Source organism: Propithecus coquereli, unplaced genomic scaffold (genome assembly GCF_000956105.1).
Source record: "Propithecus coquereli isolate 6110/MARCELLA unplaced genomic scaffold, Pcoq_1.0 Scaffold98, whole genome shotgun sequence".
NCBI lineage: Eukaryota > Metazoa > Chordata > Mammalia > Primates > Indriidae > Propithecus > Propithecus coquereli.
Genome location: NW_012156173.1, coordinates 3,399,555 through 3,420,185, shown reverse-complemented (window position 1 = coordinate 3,420,185; position 20,631 = coordinate 3,399,555). Strand labels below are relative to the sequence as shown.

The following is a 20,631-nucleotide window of genomic DNA, read 5'->3' as shown; positions in this document are numbered from 1 at the left end:
TGGAATTCCTCCTCTAGGGACACACTGTAAAAATATCTCTTGAGGCAGCAATTATGTATTTTTAAAGAAATGGAGAACTTTTTTTTTTTAAGGCCTCAAGCTCTTGGAACAGTTATTCCTTTGGGACCTGAAGCACGTGTGCAGACGTGTGCACACAGAGACAGAAGACATGCGAGTTCGTCACAGAAGGAAGACAAACCAGCCTCATGAACCAAGGTGGAGACAGTTCCTGGAATTTTTAGAATACACGAACTCCTCTAATCAGGGATAAGACATAAAACAAAATTCAGTCATGAATCAGAAGGGAAACTCTACAAGTGAGATTTTTGTCTATGATGGATAGGTAGTAGGCTTAGCAGGAAATGGAGGATGGTTTCAGGAACATTCATTTATTCACAAGATATTTATTGAGTGTCTACCAAGCGTTAGGCATGTTCAAATTCTGGGCGGAGCACGGATAACCAACGAAGCAAAGACCCTGCCCTTATGGGGTTTATTTTATTACTGGATGAGACATCTGACAAACAGACGCAAAGCCAAGTAAATGTAAGCATTGCAGGTGGCGGTAAGGCTATGGTGGGAAACACCAGGACAGGCAGCCACAGGGATGAAGTGGATGAGTGGTGACGGCCAATTTACAGTAAATACAGGGAAGGCTCCTGAGTCAAATGCACGTGAGAGGCCCCAGCAGGATAAACCAAAAGGGAGCATTCAATTTGGCAAGAAGGTGGTTCCTTAAACTTGGAAAGAGTCGTTTTATGGCAGGCTGGAGAGAGCAGAGAGAGAGCAGCACCTGGAGGGGAACATGGGCTCAAAGGGCTTTTCTAGCGATGGGCCTATTACAGCATGTACGGTGGTGGTGGAAAGATTCCAGGAGAGTGGGAAGCTGGCAGCTCAGGGAAAGAGGTTCTTTCAGGAGCAGATTCCCCGGTGGGCGAGAGGGCGTGGAACCAGGGCACGGCTGAGGTATGGGAGTCGGCAGAGAATATGGCTGCAGATGCAGGGGCACAGGTCTGGTGGCACACAGAAGAGGGAATTCTTTTCAATTTGATTGTTTTTCCTTCTCAGTAAACAAGGAGGAGGTTTGTACAGAATTGGGAGAGGGCTTTGAAGACCTGAAGGGAGAGCAGGTGTGAAACAGTCAGCTGAAGGAGTTCACTACCCTAGGCGTGCTAGCGCCCACTTACGGTCTGTGGCCACATGCAGCTGCTGAGGTACAGGGAGAGTCAGTGGGGTTTTTTGCAAGATGAGTCTCATGAAGAAACAAAGGATAAGGACAGAGAGGCTTTATGCAAAAGCAGGGCTATAGCGATACACTGGGACGCCATGCTGGAAGGTGCTCACGCTTCACCATGCATGAGAAACACTTGGGGGCCTTTTGTAACTCCTACAGCTCGGGCCACATCCTATACCTGTTAGATCAGATTCTCTGAGGTGGGCCCAGGCATCAGTCACTTGTAAGCTCTCCAGCGATGCCAATGTCCTAACAAGATTGAGAATCAGCCGATGATGACCTTGCTACTCAGAGTGTGGTTCACACAGTGGCAACACTGGGAGCCTGTTAGGAAGGCAGAATGGTAGACCCTACCCCAGATCTACTGAACCAGGATCTGTACTTTAACAAGATTGCCAGGCGACTCACATGCACGTCAATATTTAAGAAGCACTGGTCTAAGAGCTCTCATGAAGGACGGGGACAGTTAAGGAAGACCAGAGCTGGCATGACCTTCTGGCTTCCCATGAGTGAAGCCTCTGGGGTGCTTCCAAAGGACTGTCAGACTTGAGTCAGTGGCATCACTGAGTACAATGGTGGCTCAGTGTAATTTCTTGGGACTAAGCTTCTCTAGCATTGATTACAGTTATGAGGAAGAGTGCATTTTACCATCTGCACCTCCGTAAGGATCATCTGTGGACCTAACTTCAAGGACTGAATGACTGGTGGTGTCTCTTTCTTAGTCATGTAGCCAACTACCTGCTGGGGAGCTGGTAAAGGTGAAACTCTAGCTCTTTTTTGTTCTGGATTAAAAGATTTTATTCACAATCCAAGTGTTCAAGGTAAGCAACATATTTGCAATCGAACAGGGGTTAATATGAAGTAGTCAGAAGCCCACGAAGGGGGTAATCACACAATTTACCTACCATTGCCAACTTCTATGGTTTCAATCAGAAGGGAGTCCAATGAATAAAACTCACCCAAATTTATTAAACTAATAATGGAATAAAGGTAAATAAGTTTCAAGGGGAAGGGCAACAGTAGTATAATAGAGCACTTGGCTGGAAAGGAAAAAGTCAGGCTGGTGAGGCTGACCTTGGGGGGCTGAACTAGAAAGCACAGGGCTCAGAAAACAGTGGGGCAGCAGAGACGGCAAATGAACACAGCCAACGAAGCACCTCAGCACTTACGGAGAAAGGGGACCGGTATGTGAGAAGGCGGCTATAAAAGGATGGGTGAGAAAATTTAGGGAAAGGAGGGCGGATGATGATTTAAGGAAACTTAAGGGAAGTTAATGATAGAATCCTCCACCTCCCCAAGATGTGAGATTGAATGATTATCAACTGAGATAAAAGAGACTGAAAATTTCAGGGCAGGTTATAGAATGCTCCTCTAGAAGTTTGTGTTTTTAAGATATTAGTTACCATTATCTTTCTTGTTTCTTACCTTCAAGTTAATAAAGCTCTTTCACCTTTTTTTAACATACTGCCAGCAATAACTTTGTAAGGCTGGGCTTAAAGAAAAGTTAGTAAGATACCTGGCTATTTATGATATCATCTAGAGCCACTGAATCCAAAAGAAAAAACCAGTTTCTCTAAATAAACACATACTCAACACAGAGCTCTGAAAGAAGAGATAAAAGGTAGCACCGACTCCCAAACTCCCTATGATAGAGTTTGAGAAATGTCTCTGTCCTGCTTTAGCTTTATTTTCATATGTATATACGATACTTAGGTGCACATTATACACATACACACATCACATGCATGTGCAATCAAACATACCATGAGCAACCAGGAAAAGCACAATGCACTTTTTGAGGCTTGCAAATTCTGTACTTACTCATTTTATATCAACCTACCCAAACCACTCTCTATTCACCCTGGCATAGTGCTATTTCTCTACAATTCTGAGCTGAGCTGAGTGTCTCATATTATGAGGTAAAACAAGATATACAGGTATAATATGCAAATTTCTTTAGAAAATCTTCAGTTTGCCAAATTTCATATTTTCTCAAAACAAAATAGATTACGCTTATTGAATGTTTACTGTGTGGTTGGGAACGTGCTGGGTTTTAATGCATGAACTTATTTAACCCACATAATCAAATTATTACTTTTATTATTCTCCTCATTTTATATACAAGGCAACTGAGAATCACAAATGCTAAATAAACCACCCAAGGTCACAGGGATAGTAGGAAGTGGAGCTAGAATTTGAACTCTGGTCCGTTCTCCCTCCAAAGCCAGAATGGGGGCTAATGGACCTGGTGCTAGCACTGCCATTAGAGTTGCCTCAGATCCATGGTTCTTACACTTGATTAATCCTTATCACTTCCTATTAAATCACATTGATTTTCTAAAGCTTACATGCACTAAAGTCAGTATTTATCTTCATGACTACCCTATTATTTAAAATCCAGCTGGTGCTATTTGGAAGTCTTGTTCTACACGAATGCATGTAGATTATTTAATATAAAAGTCAATTGATTTATCTCAATGAACATATTATTTCCCCAGCACTGCTCTTACATAAGATGTCGTGTAAAATGAGCAAGTACTTTGGGGAGCCTGAGTTTTAATTTCACATTACAAGGCAACCATTCACTTTTTCTTCAGTTTTTCCCCCTGACTTGGGCTATTTCCTTTGTATCTTTATGGTGGAATAACTTTAGAGAATCATAGCTTCATAGCACATGATACATTAATGCTCTGAAATGAACCAAATCCCTAAAGCACAATTTATTTACTTCCCTTTGCCAGTAATTCTCCCCAAAAAGGAATTACTGCAACTTATCAGGTAAAATAACATATACAATTAATCAGGGAATAGGAATAATCTTCCTAAACTCTAACAGATGATGGATGATTCCTGGCCTACATCTTGTCAAATTTACAAACTCTTATTTTAGAGTTTTGTAGTGTTGAAATCTAGACACGCCAACTGGTGCTCAGCTGCAAAACCCATCACCAGCCCCACTGCAGCAGAGCTCAGATACTGACGCACCTCACTTGCCGCTACAGGAAATGTCCAGGAACAGTTCTGCTTGAGAAGAGAGGGTGTTGACAACAGGACAGAGTCAAAAAGTGATAACATATTAGGAATATCCTTGGAAAATCCACATTATTTATTTATAAATGGAAGTAGAATTTTCCAAAAGTGCTTTTTCTTAAATGAAAACACAAAAGTTCTTTATATAGGGCAATTGATAAGTACAATGGCACACCTATATTACTGTGTCCCATGAATTTTATTTTTATAGGGTGTGGGGAAAAATATGAGAACAAAAGAGTATAGAGATTAAGAACCTGTCAAAGAGATCTGGGTTCCATTGGCCGTGCCATGTATGAGCTGTGTAACACGGTACCAAGCACACAGGCTGGTGGTGAAAGCCAAAGAAAGAAGGCATTTAGCAGGATGCTCAGCAAATGCCAGGCACACAGCAGGAGGTCAAAATGGTACTTATGATTGTCCACTGTTTATGGGTGGTGGGAGAGAACGATAGACAGGTAGATATGTCGGTAGGTGTGGTAATTTCAGGAACATGATTTCACATCTCTGGCCTGTAGAGGCCCAGCGTCCAGCTCACTGTATGGAGGCCACTGCAGTACCACTGCGTGCATTGTAAGAGTTAATACTGACCTTCCGCAGGTCTGAAACATCTGCCTTTAGTCATTTCTTATTTGGGGGAAAGAATGTGTATTTTTTACTTAAGTTTTTCTGACCAGGGAGATGGATGACAGTGTTCATAGTGGAGTGTCATTTTTATATAGTTACGTTATCTCAGTTAATCCACTCAGTAACTGTAGGAAGGAAATGGAGTAGAACCATTTTCAAATGAAACAAGATCAGAGGGCAAATGACTTGCCCTTAGGCACAGGAGGTCCTTCCACTGCCCATTTGCCTTTACGGTTTGTGGTGAAGGTGAAGCCACCCGACATCCTTTCTGTCCCATATGCAAGGACCCCTGAGCTGCATGTGGCCCGCAGCTTCACAAGATGGGCCTTACTTAGCACTTCTCAATATGCCAAGATATTGATGTCGTACTGGCCAAAAGGCAATGCTCATTTCCTTAGTAACGTTAAGAAAAATGTCAATGATAAAATGACTTTTAGAAAAATTTTAATAATAGTTCAATAAATAAGGAAATCTAAGTTATTTTTCATGGAATTCAATAAGGGTGTTTTTATTTTGATTAGAAAATAACATAGCCTAAAAACATTTTTACTTTAATTTTCTTAAGTTGCCCTGAATAAAAACCTTGCTCAACCTAGTCAATTCTAATAGACCTCCTAATAGACCTAGTAAGCAGAGATAAAAGAACACAGACTTGCTATAAAACTGACTTGGTTTCCAATATATGTACCAACATTTGTCATTTTTGTGACCTTGGTCAAGTTACTTAAGCCTTCACAAGCCTGGTTTCCTCATCCACAAGCCTTGTATCACAATAAATTACAGCAGAGTAATTGTGAGAATTAAATGAAATAAGGTGTGTAAAAGTGACCAACAGTAGCTATAATTTTTTTGAGTTGTTAATTCACACCAAATGGTCTGCTGTGCCCTTCAAACATGCTATCTCTTTAATTCTTATTTGCTATGGATGGTGTTATTCCCATTTCACAGATATTAAGGCTGAGGAATTAATTAATTTGCCAGAGTCAGAAAGCTGTAAGCATCAGAACTTGACTTTCAAACTTAAGTTCATCCAACTCAAAAGCTCTTGTCCTTAACTTCCTCCAGCCCCCACATTGCTTCTAAAATGTTAAACACAGGCTATGCCACATGCCAGGTAGTCTACAAATGAAAGCTTATCTTCTTCATACCCTTCCAATAGCACCTCGATTCTTTTCAGACTCTGCATCACTGCTAGGTACTGATCACTGCCTGCCACACTCTATTTCACTGAGTATTTCTTAAGTTTTACCTCTTGATGAAAAAATATCCCAAGTGTCTGAGAGAAGATAATTTGAATTATTACAACTTAAAGAGAACTCATACAATGGCCTATACAGTACCTCACTAATTGTCTTTATTCCTCTTAGGAAATATTACTCTTCTATTGTACTCCCGATAGATTAATTGCCTAGGCCATCTAACGTGCTACAGCAGAAAGAACATGGGCTTTGGAGTCAGAGTCCAGAGCCCCAGGACTCATACCTGCCACTGACTAGTTGTGTGCCTGTGCACACATTTTATTACCTCTTTGAGTATGTTTCCTCATCCATAGGGTGGGGAGAACAACCTACCCCTTAATATTGTGTGATGCTTACTGCACAGCACATCATAGCATTGAATAAAGGTTAGTTTCCTTCTTCCCCTCACTTTGTCCCACCCTTTCCGTATTCTCTGCTGTCTTAACCTTCTGGGAGCATGGAGAAAGTCTCTATTTGTATTTGAACAAAGCTTTTTAGACAATACTTTGAAATAATGAAAACTATATGTTGAAACAAGTACTGCACGTCCAGGCACTCATCCAGGGAGTCGACGTTTATTTCAACGACGCACCAATGCTGGGAGAAGTCTGAAAACTTAGCTTTTGGAATTGTTCTTAGAGCCAGTTTATGAGTCAACTGAGAAAAGCAGCTTCATTACTCTATGGCATTTTTGACAAAATGAAAACAAATATATGTAGTGACATTTTTACCATGGTCCTAATCCATTGCCTTGGTTCCAAATGATCTTATTATTTCTAAAGATCAAAATTACCACAAAAGGATGAACATTGGAAGTCAGGAAATATCCTGACGGTCTAAAGATATTTCCAAAAGGTGAGTACCAACACTTATTTTTCACAATGGGAACATCATGTATATTTAGGTATAGTCCCATATGGTGACTATTTTGAAGGGATGTTTATTTGGGTTCATGTACTCAAATTAGACTATTTATTTTAAACACTTATATAATATAAATTTAGCTGCACAAAAATATTACAATCAGTTCAACAGAATTTACTGTGTACTTTTGATAAGCTGATACTATTTCAGAAGAAATCCTTTAGATTATTGCCTGGAAACTTTTTAGATTGCATACTCCATCAGTAATAGAATTTTCAGTGTGCACTCCAAATTTCTGTATAGTAATTTACTTATAAATTATAATCATGTGCATTTATGCTATCGACCAAATGTCTGTGCTCGCTCAAAATTCCTATACTGAAATCCTAACCCCAGTGTGATGGCATTAGGAGGTGGGGCCTTTGGGAGGTGATTATTAATAATAGGTCATGAGGGTGGAGCCGTCATGAATGGGCTTAGTCCCCCTATAAAAAGATACAAGAGCCTGCTTTCTCTTTCTCTCCGCTTTCCACGATGGGAGGACACAGCAAGAAGACCACCATCTGTAAACTGGGAAGCAGGCCCTCACCAGAACTGAATCTGCTGACATGTTGGCCTTGGCCTTTTCAGCCTCCAGAATTATGAGAAATAAATGTTTGTGGTTTAAGCCGCCCAGTCTATGGTAATTTGTTATAGCAGCAGAGCTAACTAAAACAATGTATTTATATAAAGTATATGCATTATGAAACAGATAATAAAAATTAATAAGTATGAGATACACATGTGTATTTGTATATGTGTATTCATTCTAATATTTTCTTTCCTTATCCCAATGGAGGGTCTTATATGTCTGGTGGATATGTATGCATCCTGCTTTGGAGAAGACTTTTTAGATGATAATTGTGATGAAGGGGCTAAGATTCTTTTTTGTAAATGGTTGTTAAACAACACTGTTAACCTTTCATATCTGTTTAGCAACATCCATTACCAATACCGAAAAACAAATGACAATGCACATTCACCCAAAGTGCAATTTAGGAAGATACACTCGAATGCCATTCATCATTACCTGTCTAGAAAACAAGGCTTAACATTGTCGCTAAAAACTGCACGCTGAGCTGACCTAAGACTATCAAATAATGGGATAATAAATAAATAAATAAATAAAGACATAACAAGACATTTTTGTAAATGTATATACAAAGGAACCAAAGTTGGAGACGACTTTGACACAGTAACTGCAGGCAGGCCAACCTGTTCTGAATCGGTAGTTAAGGCCTAAACAATTGTGTTTCCAGCCGAAAAGCCTGTTGCAGTTGCATTGGTCTTGGGGAGACGCACTCGTGATGGTGTACAACAACACTGTTCTAAGAAGCTTACTGTAAAAACAATAGCAAGAGAAAAAGGCAGGGGAATAATGCGCCCATCTGTCACTCACTTTGTGTATGGGGGGGGTGTTGTCCCAGTTGCTGTTCGTATGTTTACTAAAGTTACAGAAAAACTTTCATTCACAAATCCAAAGAATCTGTCTAACAAAAGATTACTTGCTTATTTCAAATGGCATTCTATAGCAACAGTTGATGCAACAAATTAGTTCAAACAATTTCTTAAATTTCCTAAATGGGATAATATATGATTTTATAATGTTTTAAAGTCCACTTCAATTTACAAAAAAAAATTTTTAAATTATTGTGTGAGAGTAAGAAGTTTGGTCTTGATGTAGAAAACTCAGTCGTTTTGAAGAAACAAAAGAGAACTCAATTTCTAATTAGCTTAGTAAAATTTGCCAATTCATATTAAAGAACAATAAGCCACTGGAAATAAATAATTAAGAGAAAAATCTGATAGACTGCAATAAAAACACTTAAAAAGCATTTTTAAATGGCCCTTGATTTTTGAACAAAATAAAATTCTAACAAGATTTCTTAAAGTAAAATTTCTTGATTTCTTACCTTGCCATACTTCTGTGCATAAGATCCTGTGAGCAGTGAGTGAAAAACAATAATGGTTTCATCCAAATCCCAGACAAACACACGCTGAAGACAAAAAAATAAATATCAAAAAATTATAAAGTTTAAGGAAAAAGAAATCTCTTTACCAGTAGAAAACATTTCCCTGCATTGTTGGATATCATCTTGATACCATTTTATAGAAAATAATCCTGTTACTTCATTAATTGTCTTTCAAATTTGCTGAATCTAACTCCTGTAAAATCTGAGGAACAAGAGTGATAGAAATAATAACAAGCTTAAAAGTCAGAAGTCCTAACTTGAATATATTTATGCAAACATTTACTTGTAGTTAATACCAAAAAAAGACACATTTGGTCTTTATGACAGAAATGTGCTTGAAACTCTATGTATTTTAGTTTTCCATTTCGTGGATCCATAAAATTTTGCAATTTATGTGAAGAAGTAAATTTTTAAAAAATATTTAAAAGTATCAATAGATAACCCCTGAACAGAAATTGCAAAATGCGGAGCTTTGGGTCAGATTAGGCCAGCAAATCTGTTGTTTGATCTGCACGGAGTTTTGAAAAATTTCATATTATTTAGCATTGTTTCAAAATTAGGCGATTTTACACAAACTTCAGGATTCTGACCATGGCAGAGAAGTTGTGGCCAGGTTGGCTGACATTCCCACAGGGCAGTGAGGGGTAAATCTCTCAGAAGGGGCCATCGTCCTAGTTTGCTGGGCTCCCCCAGTTTGCTGGACTCCCCAGCCGGGTCACTCAACTATATCACCTGCCAGGTTCTAGAAGAGATTCAAACTTGCTGTTGTTCAAGTAAAGGGAGTTCTCTCTTATGAAGAAGCACACATGGCTGATGCTTGATTTTACTAAGTCTGGTGATTTAGTTTTTTCCTTAGTTGAAGTATTTGGTTATTATGTAAGCAGTAATATATTATGGTATGATTAAGAATAGTTTCTCCTGATGTTTTATAATAAAAATCAACTTGCTTATTAGTACAACTGTATCTCAAAAGAGCTCACAAGCAGAAAAACGACATATACTGAAATTTTCACAAATATAAAAATTTTAATAAATGATTGAAATTTTTCCTATTTTCAGAAGATGACTTTGTCTCTCCATACAGATTACTTTTATCTTTTTAAATTTAATGACCCATATAGATGTCTTTCATTATGGTAGTACTATCAAATATTGTGTTTTTCAGAAAATTATACTACAAATGATGGCTTCATTCTAAAAATTTGTTTGTGCAAATTTGGATCAAAAGATGCAGTTATCTCAGACCTAGAATTTTCAAAGCAGTACTACTTTTAAGTTGTCATTGTTTTTAATTTTGCCATTATAATGGATAAAATCTCAAACTTCAGAGCTGCAAAATGCCTATGACAAAGTATGTCCACTCAATTCATTATACGTCTTTTTTTTAAGCTTGAAACTTAATGGGGCTGCAAGGTATATAATATATCATTCAATAAAATAAAGCATCATATTACACTCTTTAGGAATAAGTAGGCATACCTCCAAGTCACTGTCAGGAGGAGGGGAGGGATTATTTTTCCGGCCTCTTCCTCTGGACTTTGACCCAGAACTCCTACATGTTCTCTCATCAAGATCTTTGATGGGTGTGGAGGGGCTCTGCACGGTATCAAACTCTCCTGTAAATAACAACTCGTGTCAAGAACAGTGCTTCATTTTTAGATCAAGTATGAGTCTTCATTATTAATTATCTTAACACATTCCTATACAATAGAAACCTCCTTATGAAAAAGAAAGATTTATAATCCCAAACACACAAAAATCCCTCCTAGTTTTAATCTATATGATCTATTAAACCTGAACGTCTTTATACTCCCTATGCCCTCAAATTCCTCTTTGTACTCTTACCTATATATTTATCTCCATTTAGATCTATCTTCACCTCTATTTTTGGGTCACAGTTTGGAGAATGAGATGTGTTCTGGATCAGACCCACCCCTGCACTTGTAAGCTTGACTCCTCAATCCCATCTATTAGGGGATCATGGTCCATGAGTTAAACCCTCTTGCATCTTTGCTTCAACCTGTCCCATTTCTGGGATCTCCTGACCTGACAAATTTAAAAGTTCTTCCCTTGGCCTTGCATTTCCCATCGAGATATTATGTGCTTGCTATCTTCTCTTTTAAATAAAACTCCTTAAAACAATAGTACATACCAGTGCTGTCCAACACAAATATAATGTGAGCCACAAATGTGACCACATATATAATTTTAAACTTTTTAGCAGCCACATTAAAAAAAAGATATGTAAAATTAAACTTATTCATATATGTTAATTTATCATTTCAGCATATAATCAACATAACTGTTGTCAATGATAGGTTTTACATTCTCTTTCATACTAAGTCTTTGAAATCTTGTGCATCTTCTATACTCACAGCAGACCTCAATCTGCAGTACCACATTACAAGTTTTCAATAGCCACATGTGGCCAGTGGCTACAGTACTGGACAGCCCATTTGTCTCCACTTTTTGACACGTGATTTATCAAAATCTAGCTTCAGTTCACAAAGGCGCTAGTAAAAATATTCTTGCTAAGAGTCCCCAATAACTACCTCACTGATAAATGCAATGGCAATAGACAGGCTCAGTTCTTCTTCCTGGATCTCTGTGCTGTGTTTAATCCTCTTAAACATCACCCCCTTTGAACCATGATTTGGCTGCTGATGGTCTTTCACTCTCCTAGTTCTAGAATCTCTCTCACCTTCTCTGTCCTTCTCTGTCTGCGAGACATCAACTATTGTCCTTCTCTTATTCCTTATAAACTGGTATTTAAGAGTTCTATCCTTTGATCACTGTACTTCTCACTCCCCACACCCTTGGTGATTTAAAACTCTCATACATTAATGACCTTACATATGATGACCCAGACATAAATCTATACCTCCAACCAAGACACATCCTAAGTTTCAGACCTTTTATCTAATTGACTTCTGCATGTCCCACAGATACCTAAAATTCTGACGCGTCTAAAGCCAGTGACAATGTATCTCAGAAGGCAGAAAGTACTGAGCGGTGGCAAACCTATGAGGGGGGTGGTTAGGATAAACTGAGGCAACTGTGAGGAACAATATAACAAGTCAGAGAGTCAGAATTACTGTGTGACTTCAAGCATTTTACTCAATCTCTCTGAATCTCAGTTTCATTGTATAATAATGGGTAATAATAGCTACCTTTTTGGATTACTGAGGGATAAATATAATTTATAATAATTTGATTTCAAGCATATGTATAAAGTAAAAATCTCTAGGAGAGCCAGATGGCCAACTATATTAAATTTTAATTACATAATTTTTTAATGTAATGATGTCATGACTATCATGCTTTATCATGAAATTAAAATAAAATAATTCTGAGGAGAGTCAAGTAGTTATTAATCTAAATAAACAAATATGAATAAACTTAGGCAATGTTTTTTTCTGAGAAACAGTAATTTTTACATCGCTAATCTCTAAACGTTTCTATTGGTTTTAACATTTCCTTTGGGAAACACTGTACATGTTAGGGCAGAATCAAAAATATGTCTGTGCTCCAAATACTATTTGCTCTAAGAATATTGCCAGCACAGTTCAACGCATGGGTCTCTGTTATTGCCTGGGTGAGAGTAACAGCATAATAGGAAAGGTTTTAGTTATGGGGTTGAATATAGCACTGTCTTACGGTAAATGGAGTTTCAGCTTACTTACATAGGTATTAAATGAGACTTTAGGTATGTGAATACACACCAACTTTTAAATAAAAGCACTCAAAAATTTTTCCATTTTTAATTCTTTTGTGAAACAAAATTATCCTAATTCTATAGCCCACAAATTAAAATAAAATGGTGACTCAAATTAGCCCTCATTTATTACACAAGCTTTTAAAAATTTTTTGGATAATCCATAAAACCTTTTTTTATATTCATAATCGATCAATTTTCAGGTGTTAACTATCATCAGACAGCTTCCTTCCTGCCACAGTGCAAGAACTGAAGGGACAAAAACTTGCAAAATCCCAGTCATTGTGATCAGTCATGGGTGGTTGATTGTAGATTAGATCCATAAAGAAGGCATTTAGCAGGAACCACTCAACTCTGCTATCCCACAGCTGTCACAGTGAGGGGGTGAAAAGAGCAGAAGAGGCCAGGGAAAGACTGTGGCCATAGGAAGTGTCTGGGTTTCAGTAAACATAAGACTTTATTCCTTCCCATTGATTCTTTTCAAGTTACTGAAGGATCCAAAAGAGCTCTAAGAATTTGGACAAAACATGGGCAGAGGCATTTTCTCGGGGGATAAATGCATAGCTTTTTAGGAAAACTATGAAGAGTAGGTCCACATTTATTAAATTTCTAGTGTGTGTATATATATTCTTTTATCTCTCTCTCTCTCTCTCTCTCCCTCTCTCTCTCTCTCTGTCTCTCTCTCTCTCTCTATATATATATATATGAGAAGTGTTATACACTGTCCTTTAAAAAATTTTTACTGAAACTTGTGTTTGGCTTCATTCACTGCTCATTATGTCTGTGAGATCATCCACATTATAGCCTGGAGCAGTTGTTTGTTCTTTCCTTAATGTGGCTAGAATTTCATCATGTATGTATGTTATACTTTATCCATTTCATTGATGGACATTTGGGTTATTCACAATTTTAGGCTATTATAAGTAAAGCTGCTATATACATTCTTGTACATGTCTTTGTGGACATAAGCTCTCATTCTTCTTGGGACTCTATACCTAGCAATGGTATTGCTGGGTCAGAGGGAAGGCATATGTTTATCTTTAATAGACACTGACTTTTCCCCAAAGTGGTTTTATCAATTTACTCTCTTACCAGCAATGAGAGTTCTAGTTGCTCCACATCCCTACTAATAATACTTGGTATTATTAGTCTTTTTAATTTGAGCCATTGTGGGTGTACATGCATAGTGGTTTCTTATTGTAGTTTTAATTTGCATTTTCTTGATGAATAATTACAGAGAACACATTTTCATATGTTTCTTGCCCATTTGATATCATTTTTTATGAGGTAACTGTTAAATCTTTTGCTCATTTAAAATATTGAGTTGTTTGTCTTTTTCTTATTGATTTGTTGGAGCTCTTTATTATGAAACTATATATATGTATATATGACTTAAACCTCACTCCACTCCAACCCAGTGAATTAGGCCCTTCATTATCATCTTCTAATAATGGAGGACATGGAGACATATAGGACTTAATTAATTTACCAAAATTAAATAGTTGGTAAGTGGCAACATTGCTATGATTCCGGAACTTCTACTTTCACCATTTGGCTATAATACCTCATGCAAACAGCAACTGACTCTCCAGGTTACAAAAAGGTCAAACCTAGATCTGCTTTTACTCATCAAGAATCATATAACAACCTACCAGAATGGGAGAAAATATTTGCAAACCATACACATGATAAGGGGTTAATATCCAAAATATATAAGAAACTCAAACAACTCAATGATATAAAACAAATGATCCAGTTAAAAAATGGATAAAGAATCTATAAAGACATTTCTCAAAAAAAGACATATAAATGATCAAAAGATATATGAAAAAATGCTCAACATCACTAATCATCAAAGAAATGTAAATTAGAACAACCACAATAAGATATCATCTCATGCCTGTTGAAATGGCTATTACCAAGAAGAAAGACAACAAGTGTAGGAGAGGATGTGGGGAAAAGGAACCCTGCACACTGTTGGTGGGAGTGTAATGTAAATTAGTACAGCCATCAAGCAAAACAGTACAGAGGTTTCAAAAAATTAGAAATATAACTAGCATACGATCTGGCAAAACCACTACCAGGTACATATTGAAAGGAAATGAAATCAGTATGTCAAAGAGATATCTGTACTTCCATGTTAAGTACAGCCTTATTCACAATAACCAACATAAGGAATCAACCTAAGTGTCCATCGCTGGATGAATAGTTAAAGAAAATGTGGCATATGTACACAATGGAATACCATTCAGCCTTGAAAAAGAAGAAAATTCTGTCGCTTGGGACAACATAGATGAACCTGGACAACATTATGTTAAGTGAAATAAGCCAGGCACAGAAAGACAAATACTGCGTGATATGTACAGTGCAAAAAAAAAAAATTGAATTTATAGTAGTAGAGAGTAGGATGATGGTTACCAGGGACTGTGGGGATGTGGGGGGTGGAGATTAGGGAGCTGTTGGTTAAAGGACACAAAATTTCAGTTACATAGGAGGAATAAATTTACAACTTGGTGACTACAGTTAATAACAACGTATTGTAGTCTTGAAAATTACTAGGAGAATATATTTTTCTCACCACAAAAATAAGTATGTGAGGTAATACATATGTTAATTAGTTCAATTTAGCCATTTCACAATGTTTCAAAATGAAGTGTTATACACAATATATGATTTTTTTTTAAAGACACAGAGTCTCACTATGTTGCCCAGACTGGACTCAAACTCCTGGGTTCAAGCTATCCTCCTGCCTCAGTCTCTTGAGTAGCTGGGACTACAGGTGCCTCCCATCATGCCTGTATGTACACGATTTTCATTTGACAATTAAAAAATAAATTTAAAAAAGAGTTATATGGGGATTATATGATTTCTGTGCGAGGGAGGGCCAAGGAATTTGTTGAAAGAACTTCATAGAAGTAAAAGAGGACAACCTGTAGAGGGCATGTGATATATCTGGGCTCCTACCACCATCACCCAGGTGGAATTATACTGACCTCTATTCCTTCTGAAGGCTCTGTCCTTTCTTCTGATAAAGGGTAAAACAAGGAACTTGAGCTCAACTGGTCATTAAACATTTGTTGACACTTTTTTTTTTTAAAGGAGAAAGCTGTTAATTCCACTGCCTCTGCCAAATTTCACTCAGGTAATTGCACAAGGGCACAGTAAGGCTGCAGGTGGGGAAAACGTAAACTGGTACAATAGTGGTCCAGTTCAGTGTGGTCCATCCTTTCAATCTACATCCTCTTGTTAGTTTCAATTAGATGAGTTAGCTTCCTGGCATGTGAAAAACCATGAAGTTATGAAAAGGCTGCTGTGTTCTGCCTTTGCAAGTGGCTTCTTTTCAGAGAGTGAAGTGATCTCACTACATCCTTTACATTTCTGGAGCACTTGTTAAGTTCAATTAGCTACTGTACTGTAATGTTCATTAAGGTCCCAGGATAAACCATAACACTGTTATAGATTACTGACTACATTTAATTTTAAAGATGTTTAAAATATTTGAAAAGGAGAAGCTATATCTCTCATCTTCATGTGCTCATCAGTCCTCAAACTTTCTGAGTACAAATCAAAAATATAATATACCTAATATAAACTTTATATTAAAGACAAAGAAAAATCTTTATAAAGATAATGAACTAAAATGTCTGTTCTTAATCAGCATAGTGATGTTTCTTTAAATCCACTGTCGAACTACCTAATAAAGTAAAGTAAAATAACTGAATGCTATTTGCAATGTCCAAATAATATCAGTCATCACTGAATGCCCTAGGCTTTTCTTAACCCAGCATTACGCATGATTAAATAATTATCCTTTAATCAGTATAGCAATGAATAACTGCACCTTGTAAGTTTTGGATATTTAGATCTGACTTTATTTCATTAGGCTTATCTCTAAATCAGAACAGCCAGCTGGCTCTTATTGAGCATAAGTTATGTTTTTATTATAAAAATGGAAATCAACAGTAAATGTTCTATGAGAAATTGTGGATTTGACTCTTAGGTTTCTGCTTTAAGTCCAAAATGCAGAACTGGTCAATGGGAAATACTTTTCCTACCCTTAAACTAAATACATCAGATTCCATCAATAATAAATAAAAATCCCATAGTTATAAACGTGTTTGTTTTTTGGATGCATGCCAGATCTGAAAAGGCAAAATTAAACTTGAAACTACCTTGACTGAATTCTGAGGTCACAGAATTCTTTAAAGATCCAGGCAGGTGTGTCGTTACGATTTTGGCAGAAAAATAGTTACATGTAGAAATAATTTCTTCTTTAAATTCAACAAAAAGTCTAATAAAATCTGAAAATTATGTCAAACTATATTTGTTGGCATCAGCACCCCATGGAAGCCTGAAGAAATAGCAGCATTCTGATAGTGAATATGCAAACGCCACATGTGACTATGTCACATTCAAAGTCACACATTCAGACTATCTACCTGCCTGCATTTAGGATTTTTAATACAAATAAAATAGCTAGTCTCAATACTGATTATTTTTTAGCTAATGGAAAGTAACCATTGGTGTCTTTCCTGCAGAAAAACTGTGTTGGGATCACATGGAAACTAAAGCAAAAGCAACCTTTTACTCAAAGCTCTACCCAGAACATACCATATTTGAGCATGCAAATGGTTTTCATTCATGGCAGCTGTAGTCTAGTAAATTCAAAAACACTCTGCTGTTCCTGTCTCTCATTCAGTCTCTAACACCTTGATGATCAGACATTTCTACTGGGTTGTTTTTGAACAGACTCACCCCACCTTGTATTCCTCCAAGCTTTCACTATTGAGAAAAACCTTCCACGGTGTGATAAGAGTTTGTCAATAATCTCCTTACCTAAAGTATCTCCACTCCTTGTAAAGCAAGGATTCTGAAATCATTGATTCTTTGAATTAAGGTGAGATCCTTAATGAAACTCAAGTATTGACTCAAAGAGGATCAGGACAGATTTGGGACATGTGATTTAGGCTGGGACTGATGAGTAAGGGACCCAGGCCCTAGGGCACAACATTTAAGGCGATGAGAATGAGTTTCTCCCTAAATTTTGTGCTCTCAGTGCTTCACTGGCCTTACCTAGTCCTGGCCCTGCAAGAGATACAGGTGCTCAGGGAGGCTGACACAGTTGAAAAATCTAAATAAGAAGCTCTAGCAGGACAAGGACCAGAAATTGAAAGGGGCTGTGTGCTCACAGATATGAGGATCTAAAGGAAGATACGGGGAAAGAAACTGAAAAGTAAGGCACCAAAGAAACTCTATCTTCTAGACTATTTTTCCTTGGTTCCATAGCTAGAGATGATATTCAGAACAGGGAACCAAAAATAAGGAATGTTACCATTTCATCCATGGAATGTTACCATCCATGAGATAAGCATATTTTGGCTGCTGCTTAAAATATCGGTTTCACTGTTTCTTCTTTATGTTCAAATTAGTTCACTTGTTAATATTCTCCATATTATCTACCATTTTCCCTTTCTCAATATTCATCATTATTGTAATTATCTGCTTGATCTTTGACTTGCTTGTTAAATGGAAGCTAAAGGAGTACAGAGAGCTCATTCACTGCTGGAATATGCGTTTCTAGCAGCGTGCAGATACCTAATAGGCACGTGATAAATAATCGTTTCCTGGCATTGAATCATCTTGGCCCCACTGGTCCAGTTGGAAACAATTTACAGCTCTGTGACCATGTTTCCCTATTTTCTTTCCCTTCCAAAGCTGGATAAAAAAGAAGCAGAGAGGAATTTGGATCTTGCAAATAACTGAAGGTAGAAAAATATACTTGAACACATTAATATTTACAAAAATTCTTAACCTCATTTTTTTCATCCTTTTTATTTTTCAGAGACAGAGTCCTGCTCTGTTGCCCAGGCTGGAGTACAGTGGTGCAATCATAGCTCAGTGTACCCTCAAATTCCCAGGCTGAAGCAATCCTTTCACTTCAGCCTTTCAAGTAGCTGGGAGTAGGGGCGCACGCCACTATGCCTGGCTATTAACCTCACTTTTTGTAGTGATTTTCAGAGTTCCCTATATATTCTGGATACAAGTTATTTATCAGATATGTGTCTTGTAAATATTTCTCCTAATCCGTGGCTTGTCTTTTTATTCTTGTAACAGTGTCTTTTGAAGAGTAGAAGTTCTTAATTTTATGAAATCTGATTTGTCTTTTCTTTTCTAGATTGTTTTTATTGTCCTAGCTATAAAATCTCTATGCAGCGTGGGATAACAAAGATTTCCTCCATGTTTTCTTCTAGAAGTTTTACAGTTTTAGTTTTTACATGTAGGTTTATAATTCATTTTGAGTTAATTTCTGCATATGAGTTATGAGTTGAAATTCTATTCTCTTTTGCATATGGACATCCAATTGTTCCAGCACCTTTTGTTGAAAATACTATTCATTCTCCATTCAACTGCCTTTGCACCTTGGTCAAAAATCAGTTTTCCAGTGTATGTATGAGTCTATTTCTGGACTCTCCATTCTGTTTCATTACTTTATGTATCTATCCTTTTGCCAATACTGTACTTTCTTGATTACTGTACTTTATAAATCTTGAAATAAGGCAATGTGAGTCTCCAAACTTTGTTCTTATTTTTCAAAATTGTTTTGACTATTCTAATTCCTTGTAGTTTTAGAACCATCTCAATATTTTCTACAAAAAGTTTTGGAATTTTGATTGGGATTATGCTGAATTTCTATTAAACTTGCTTTTAACTTTAAATGCTTTAGCTGTGTCAAATATGTTCAGCAAATACAATCCCAACAAGAATATAGCAAGCTTCAGATAAGTGAAATATGCAGTGGAGTTTAAATAGGCTCTGATCGGACAAAGATACTAAACTGCCTACCACTGATCCTGCCTACGCTGATCCTAGGAATGTAGGAAATGTTCAGTGGCTAGAGCTACTGACGACTCACAGAGATGAAGGAATTACACAGTCTCTTCAGCAGAAAGGAACCATTACCAGTTATACTCAAATATAAAAATTTTTCTTTGTTGTCAAAAATTTGTCTGGCCAAAGGTCCATTCACCTTTTATTTCCATATTCATACATATACTGTCATTTTGAGATTAAAATCTCCTATCCATCCCACATCTAAAGGCAGGGTTTTCTGAAATGCCAGAAAAGCCTCATCTCATACAGTGAAGCTAACACAGATTAAACATCAGCACGATGGGCGCTTTCTGCCACGTCTTTGAAGTTTCCATTTTCTCCATATTATTAGATACTGCAAAACACATAAAAGTATTTCACCTGGGTGAAGATCTGTACCTGGTTGGTTAGTCAGTCCTGGGAGAGACTCCTGCAACTGATAGGTTGAGGCGGAAGATGGTGTGCCATCGGCTGTGTTATTCGATGTCATATATGCGCCATACGTTGATGCTGAGTAGTACTGTGCATACTGGTTTTGGCCAAAGGCTGTATAGGATGGATAGTCCTGAAACAATAATGGAGATGTGTGTGTGTTTAAAAGAGAAAGTAACCAATCACTATGGTAAGTGAAAGAATAATATTCGGCGCATTGATTCCTGAGTACACAGCTTTGAGGTGATCCAAATGAATGCAGACAACTAGGTAGGCATTTTTCACACACACACGGTAAAGAACTACCCTACTGGTTTTGCAACCGGGGTCCAGTGCACAAATATTCATCTGCCTAAAGGTCGTATACACTTCACTTTCTTCCTGATAATTACTCACCCAAGGATTTACATCATCAGGACCTATATGCTTAAAGAGCAGAGAAGGGGATGGAATCAGTCCTTATTCACAAAGTCATTTTTCTACATCTCCTAACATCACTAGCAAGGAGTCGTGGTTGCCCCTCCCACCCTGCACCTAGACCTCAGTCTGCATTTTTGTGATTTTTTTGTTTTCCTTCTAGGCTACCCTTGATAACTGTTTTTTTTTTTT

General features: G+C 37.3%; 1 protein-coding gene across 1 annotated transcript in view; it reads right to left on the bottom strand.

Moving 5' to 3' along the window:
• Positions 1 to 20,631, bottom strand: part of EYA4 (EYA transcriptional coactivator and phosphatase 4) — a 151,374-nt gene that overhangs the window by 21,508 nt on the left and 109,235 nt on the right. The window contains exons 7-9 of the mRNA XM_012665194.1: positions 19,990 to 20,207; positions 10,485 to 10,621; positions 8,946 to 9,029 (exon numbers count right to left, since the gene is read on the bottom strand). Coding sequence (XP_012520648.1) covers positions 8,946 to 9,029; positions 10,485 to 10,621; positions 19,990 to 20,207 — 439 coding nt within the window. The remainder of the gene's footprint in view (positions 1 to 8,945; positions 9,030 to 10,484; positions 10,622 to 19,989; positions 20,208 to 20,631) is intronic.